Raw genomic sequence first — 7500 nt, forward strand, 5'->3', positions numbered from 1 at the left:
AACAATGTACAACTAATAATTAATTTTATTTTTATTTATTAATAATTAATATTTATTTATAATTAATAGTAATAAATAACAATTACTATTAGTGAGGGTTATAATTGAAAAAAAAAAAGTGATAAAAAAACTCCTTATAAGCTACTGCAACTAACGTTTCAATAAGCTAGTTTATAAGTTAATTTTATGCGTTAGCTTATGTTTGCCAAATAATGCCCGTGCATTTTTCCTTTTTGTATTGATTTTCTTATAGTTAGTTTTAGATGCATCCTTGTATATTATTAAATATATTATTACCTACTAATTTTCTTTTTTACATTAATACTTACATTTTATATTTTAATGAATAAGTTAAGCTGATTTTGATATGATTTTTTTTAAAGGCAAAGAGAAATTTTATTTATATCTATGTGTAAAATTCTAGTCTATTATATCAAATATATTAATAATGTTTATTACATATACTAATAATGTGTAGAATTTTATATAATGTTTGTTGAATTTATTTTTGTATTTCTTTTTAGCTAAATGTATAGGTTACTTGCGGAGCCAGGATTTTGAATCAGGGGAAGCATAAGTATACAAAAACTTAAAATAGACGGAAAAACCCCATTAACTAACCATCATTGGGACAAAAACCAATATAGATGATGAACCATATTGGAGAATTAGTTGGAGATGCTCTAAAGCTGATATTATAGAGATTTTGGAGTTTTTTTGTACTCCAACAACGATGCTAAAGTTGTCATATACCTTGTGGTCATAGAGGTTCACTTGCCATAACTATAGACCATTTGTGTTCGCCTTGGGGGGGGGGGGGGGGGAGCTACTCAATGAGCCTAAACTAGCACGAAAAGCCACAGTTATCCCCAAAAAAGTGTATGCTAAAATAAAAAAAATAAGGTAGAAATATCCAAGTTTGGAGAAATCTGTAAAACTTAGTATTGAGAAGAATGATATATTTTAATTGTTTCTACCAATGAGGTTGAATGTGATAAATTCTTTTATAAAACTTTTTAAAAAGTACATTAAGATGATGCATTTGTAAAATACTAGAAGGGTACTCGCACAAAGCAGCGAGATATATCTCGATTTCAATGTTTCGTTTTATTTTGTCTTTGTAGATGTTATAATATGGTTTTTATGTGATTTTGAGAAAGGGATAATATTTTTATTTTTGAATAAAATATAAATTTGAAGATATTATAATATTTCAAAAATAAATATATCAATATTAATATTAAATTAACAATTTAAAAGTTCTTGTTTTTGTGTAATTTCTTTAATTTAATTTTTTATTATAATTTAATTTAGATTTAATAATGAAGTAATTTTTTCTTGATTTAATAATATAATTTTTTATAAGGATAATAATTAAGTATTCTGTTAGAACTAAATGATTATCTTAATTATATTTTAGATTTTTTATATTTAAAATGAAATGTTTATCTTGTATTTGACTATGTTTATCCGCAATTAGTTACACGAATTCAAACATGAAACTTTAATAAGTTGTAATTACGTACAATTTATTTGTAACCTTGAATTTTAAGTAATATGCATCAATAAACAATACTTCATGCATACAAATGGTTTTTAAGAGTTTTTGTCAAATGTTTTATAATATAATATAGATTTTAATAATTTTAATGTTGAAATTGTTAAAATAAACTAGTTTTTTGGAGTTTGATATAATTTTTTAGATATTTTAATTTTTGATATTATATTTTAGAAAAATTGTATAGTTGTTGGAGATGATCTTAGCAAATCATATGTGTACATTTAAAACATCTCAACAAATTCACTTAAATAGAGACGATTGAGTTTTTGTTCTTTATTTTGTTCCTTATTTTGTTCCAACATATTCTTAATATTATTCTCTAAAACAATAAAACTTAAAATATGTCAAAATTTTAATTTTTTTAAAACTTAATGTAAAAAGAGAGAAATGATTTTTTTATTAGTAAATGATTATTAATTTGTATTAACATATTTTGTAAATATTAAAATAATAAGATTCTAAAAGTATTTTAAATATATAATTAATATTAAAATCTTTAACATGGAAAATCTTTTAAAATTAAATATAACTTTTTTATAGATTTAAATTTTGATTTTCTAACTGAAAATAAAAATAATAGAAAATTTATTGAAAAAACAATGTAATGTTTAGTCATCTTTCAAAGTGTCACTTTTTAATTACTTTTTAATATTAATTTATATTAACAGAGCACATTAATATGTATAAGATTACATTTACTTCAGAACGTAATTCATAATTTACAAATATCACATGTAATTTTGTAGATAACTTATTTTCTTTTCCACCTAAATTTACTATGATCAATATCAAGATATGATATTTTGACAAACATTAGCCATTCTTTTTTGGAAAAAAAAAAATATCAATTAATTGTGGATATCACATGTGGTTTTTAACGAAAATTGTAAAAAAATCTTAAGTAAATTATTTTATTAAAAAAATATTTTAAATGAAAAACTAAATCATGCTTATTTTAAATGTAATAAAAAAATAAATCAATGAAAAATTAATAATGCTTAAATCACAAAAAATATTAAAAAATCATAAATAAATGCGTTAATTAAATGAATTAAATAATATTTATAGAAATAAATAAATTTCTATATATAATGTATATACAACAAATGACATATATGTCTTTTTGGACGATTTTTAAGAAAAAATATATTTTAAAATGATTCAAATAAATGATTGACCCAAAATTATACTATTATTTTCTTATTTAATTATCATTCTTATATAAACCTCTTATTGGTGGACCCTTTTTAATGACATCTTTAACTCAACCACAAAAAAAAACACTAAAAATGGTGAGTTTGTTGAAAAAAAAAATCAATTCCAACCCCACACAAAAAAAACTAAAAAAGATATTTAATACTATGATAATAATAATAAGAGAAATTATCCAAAATGACCAATTTATATATGATACACTAATAAAATAACCAATTTCAAACATTTTTCACGAAATGATCATAAAAATCGCCCTTGAAGGGTTTATTGGGGGTGATTTGGGGTTTGAAGGTACAGATGAATCCTACATGCATACTATTTGAAGGACAAAATTTTGATTTTTTTTATCACTTGATATGAAATCGCCCTTTACTACTGCAAATCGTCTTCGGGGGACGATTTTGACTGTTATTTCGTCCTGTAGTAAAAACATTCTATGACGCAACTTTTTGATTGATTTGACAACTCAATGACAACATCACTAGACATAGGGGTTATTTTGATTGGTATTTTATCCTTATTTTTTTTATCAAAAAATAAACTTAACCTAGAAATTCTTTTTCTGTGTAAACTCATTTTTTAACTTTTCTCTTACCTGAAAATAAATTTCAATCTGTGTAAAGTTTTTTCGTTAACTTTATCTATTTAAGGAAATGAGTTTATAAAATGACTAAAAATGAAAGTCATTTTTGTAGAATTGCTATTTGTGTAAATTTCCACGTAATAACACTTGATCTTTTCTTTGTTTTTCATATAATAACGTAAATCATTTTCTAATCTCATAAAAGACAAATGGAGCATCTTGCAGAAGTCTTTGCGAGGGGCCTGTAGCTCAGAGGATTAGAGCACGTGGCTACGAACCACGGTGTCGGGGGTTCGAATCCCTCCTCGCCCGTCCATCAACAAAACACACACACTGACACACACCCACTTGGTACAAACTCATTCATGCATTGAATCATAACTCTTCAACTCCAAATTTCAAATCCGGTTTGAATTACCGGTTAATGTTTTGACAGCAACAGGAATAGCAAAAGACATGTATACGAATTTGATCCCTTTTGGGATGAACATCCTTCTAAATTTAAATAAAATGCAGAAAAGAACCAACAAACACTTTAAACAACCACCATTAAAGATCGGGTTTTCCGTTAATCAGCTTTGCTTGACGACACCTGCTCATCTTCATCATCATCAATCCAATCTGCGTAAATGCGGTTCAGCTTCTTATGTGCTAGTTTCCACTTTGCAATCTCCCTAACTTCACCTTGTGGTACAGGAACGGTGGTTGCTGAATTAGTAGCCACTGCTTCAACGATGGGACCGGTGAACGGCTTGGGTGCAACAGAAAAGCCAGCATAAGGTTGACCATCACCCTCCACACGTCCAACTGGTGTGTTTAGCTCTGCGAAACCAATAAAAAGAGAACACAGAGAAGAATGAAGCCAGTATATAGAAAGATCTGTCGGGATACAAGGAAACAGCGTTCCGAAAAACATAACCTATCGTTCAAAGATTCATAACTATTTGTCTGTATCTCTTGATCTACTGAAAAACAGAACAAGAAACCTGAAAGCCCCCACCTTTGCATATAAAACACGCTTCTATGCAAACCTGAAACTGAAGTCAAGTGAAATACCCAAGTTCCCATCTTTATATACAAAAAGAGATCCTAAAAGTTTGCATCTTTTGACTTGATTAATACCATCATAAGCCATTACATCATAAATCAGCTAGTTTTCATCATTCATCATGCATTATGGGCAAAACCAGCTAACATACATACATACATACACACACATATACATGCATAGACTGAAAACAGAAGGAAAATGGATGCTTACCTGCAAGCCCATGAGCAAAGTGACATTTATCTCCAAATACGCATTGGCCAGTGGCTTCCCATTTGCTGCAGATTCGAGTTTTCCAATATGTAGCCTTCATGGAAGGTCGTAAAGCATCTGGATGATCAGAGTTCATAGTACCAACTTGAACAGCATCCACATTACCATGCAAAAGATGAACGGCCTCAGTTTGAGGATGGTCCACCACAGTCTGAATGTTGATCACAGAACTCTGTCTGGTTCTTCCCATGTCCACGGCTGCTTCAGCCTTGAACTTGGAAGGACTTTCATGGAGAAAATTACACTTTTCTCCATACGGGCATTCGCCCGTGTTATAAAACTTCCTACAAATCCGCATCCGATGGATGATCTTCTGATCCTCATTCCAATTCCCACCTCCTCTATTATCCTTCACAAGTTCTTGCCAATTTGGCGGGGGCTCACGCAAATCATTAGATCCATGAGCAAAAGTACAACTATCCCCATTACGACAGTTCCCTTCAAGAAACTTTTGGCACATTCGAGTCTTGTAGAATATGTGGGTGGTTCCTCTATTCACAGGGAGGGTTGGAGGGTTGGATCTTTGAACAGCTGAGAGCAAAGGTGTTGACCTTGGAAGGTTGATGTTGACTTCAGGGTTTCTTGGCCTGTTATTGGAGTTTTCAAACTGAGAGTTTGAGTCATTTTGTTGAGGGAGATTTTCTCCTCCACCATTGTTGCCGCCAAGAAAAGGGTTTTGAATCATTCTGAGAGATTTGGTCCGATACTTACAGAATTTTTTTAATAAAAATTCAATGCAACTGTCACAAATGAAATTAGAGAAACATCAAGAACATAACATACACAATGTGAGTTAATTACAAGGTATAAATTTCAAAGATGGACCTTTCTTCCATTAAGATCACATGAGTTTTGGGGACTTTTAGTCACGATCAGTACAATTGTGACATGCAGATAATATAGTAACATCAACAAGCAATAATCAAAATGCAAGAAACAGAGAAAAATCAAGAAATAAAACGTCCATAATGTTTATGAATCAGAAAATTTTCAAATTCAAGATCAGTTTTTCAAATAGCAAGCAAATGGGGGTTAAAACCACAATAATCAAACATTTTGCCTAAAGAAAATTAAAAGCCAACCCATATGAATGGTGATATCAAAGCATCTTCAGAGGTTCTGAATCGAAATTTCACAAATTTAAGATCAAATGCATAAAAATTTGGGCTTAAAACCAAAAACCCTGATAACATTTTGTCTAAAGATTCTTCATATTTTTATGAATCAAAATTTCAAATTCACGATTGAAACAAAAAGCTTCAAGACTAAATGCATAAACACCCCCATTTCCACCACCATTTCCACCGTACCTTTCCCTTCTCTCTCTAGCTCTCCCCCCCCCACACACACACACACACACTGAAATAATCATGATCTAACCTGGGAAAAATGGTGATGATCAGAGAACTGTCACTGCGAACTCAAGAACACCCAAACAAGAATCGGCGACAAGAATAAAAATTGGGAAAAACCCTAGATGGATTGAAAGGCGGATTAAGAACTTTGCATATATATACACACATTAATTATATAAAAATAAATATAATTAAGGAAAAAAATCTTTAATTTCCATATATACATTAAAGATTTTTCAAGGAAGGAAAGTGGAATCCATGTGTTTTGATTTAGAAGATGAATGTAGACAGACAAGGAGGTTTTAGGGCCGGACTAAAACCCTAAACCTTCTCTTCAAACGGCTAACCATCTAATACTTATCATGTGATATTCATTAATTTATTATTATTTTTTATTTAAATTTTGAAATTTTCCATAAATAAAGATTATCTCCATAACAGAAATCTGGACAAATAACAAAGAACACATGTTTCCTAATATCCACCCTCTAAATATTTGCCAAAACATGAATTTGATACACGATAACGATTTAAATTCGACAAACGTTTACATGTAAACGCTCGTTTTAATACCATCTAATCTGCCGAACCCATAACTATGTACCAAACTGTGCATTTTCGAAAGTAATATCATAAATTGCATTGGATACGAACGTTTGTTAACTGATATTATTTTAATAAAAAGATAGGGTTTGAAGGGATTGAACGTACAGATACATTGTCTCTAACTAAAATGGAAATGTATACCGTATTTTAGATTACTAGATTCGTTATTGTTCTTGAAGAACGAATACAGTGAAGCATTGGTAAGATTCGAATGTTCTGTTAAGATTTTCTTACGTTAGTAACTATTAATGGCATCACGTCATATCATTAACTTGTTTAACACCTAAAACGATTCAGAGTTTTTTTTTTTTTTTTTTTAACTGTTGTCTTAATTAATAGTGAAAATCAATCTTAAATCTTTTACTATACATTCTTTTCCGTAAAGACAAGTTACTAAGATATGCTTATAACACCACACAAGGGTTTGAAATCAATACTCTAATACACACTCATTTCGATTCTCGTCATGGTTTCCATGAAAGCACAATTAGATTGACCAAGATTCTTCACTGCTTTTTTTATTAACCAGGATATCCAACCCGATATACGAGTCGACTAATTCCAGGGCGACCACCTGCTTTGCAGATAGTCCGGAGTCACCGCATTTGAACCTCCGTGGCCACAAGGGGATTTTTATTTCTCCTTGGATTTGAACTTGTGACCTCCTGGTACTTTTGACCTTTGGAGCCAAGCTCAAACCAATCAGGCACCACCCTTGTAGTTAAAAACAAAGTGCTTGTATTCCTTCCTGAGCATTTGTCAAACAATTTTTGTGTATTGACGCAAGAATCATGATCGAATCATTTGAAAAAATTGTCTCGTTGAAGCCCAAATATCATAATATGTCCATGAATTGACT

General features: G+C 30.1%; 1 protein-coding gene and 1 non-coding gene across 2 annotated transcripts; one reads left to right on the plus strand and one right to left on the minus strand.

Annotated features, from left to right (window-relative positions):
• Positions 1-3597: 3597 nt before the first annotated feature.
• Positions 3598-3671, plus strand: TRNAR-ACG. The gene has a single exon. It is a non-coding gene; the product is annotated as a tRNA-Arg (tRNA).
• Positions 3672-3927: 256 nt separating this feature from the next.
• LOC112505907 (zinc finger CCCH domain-containing protein 39-like) lies at positions 3928-5365 on the minus strand. The gene is made up of 2 exons (XM_025109945.1): positions 4621-5365; positions 3928-4181 (listed from the first exon to the last, which is right to left on the minus strand). Exons 1-2 carry the CDS (start codon positions 5363-5365, stop codon positions 3928-3930), a joined length of 999 nt encoding a protein of 332 aa, XP_024965713.1.
• Between the last annotated feature and the right edge of the window lie 2135 nt (positions 5366-7500).

Source organism: Cynara cardunculus (genome assembly GCF_001531365.2).
Source record: "Cynara cardunculus var. scolymus isolate 2C chromosome LG 2, CcrdV1, whole genome shotgun sequence".
Taxonomy (NCBI): Eukaryota; Viridiplantae; Streptophyta; class Magnoliopsida; order Asterales; family Asteraceae; genus Cynara; species Cynara cardunculus.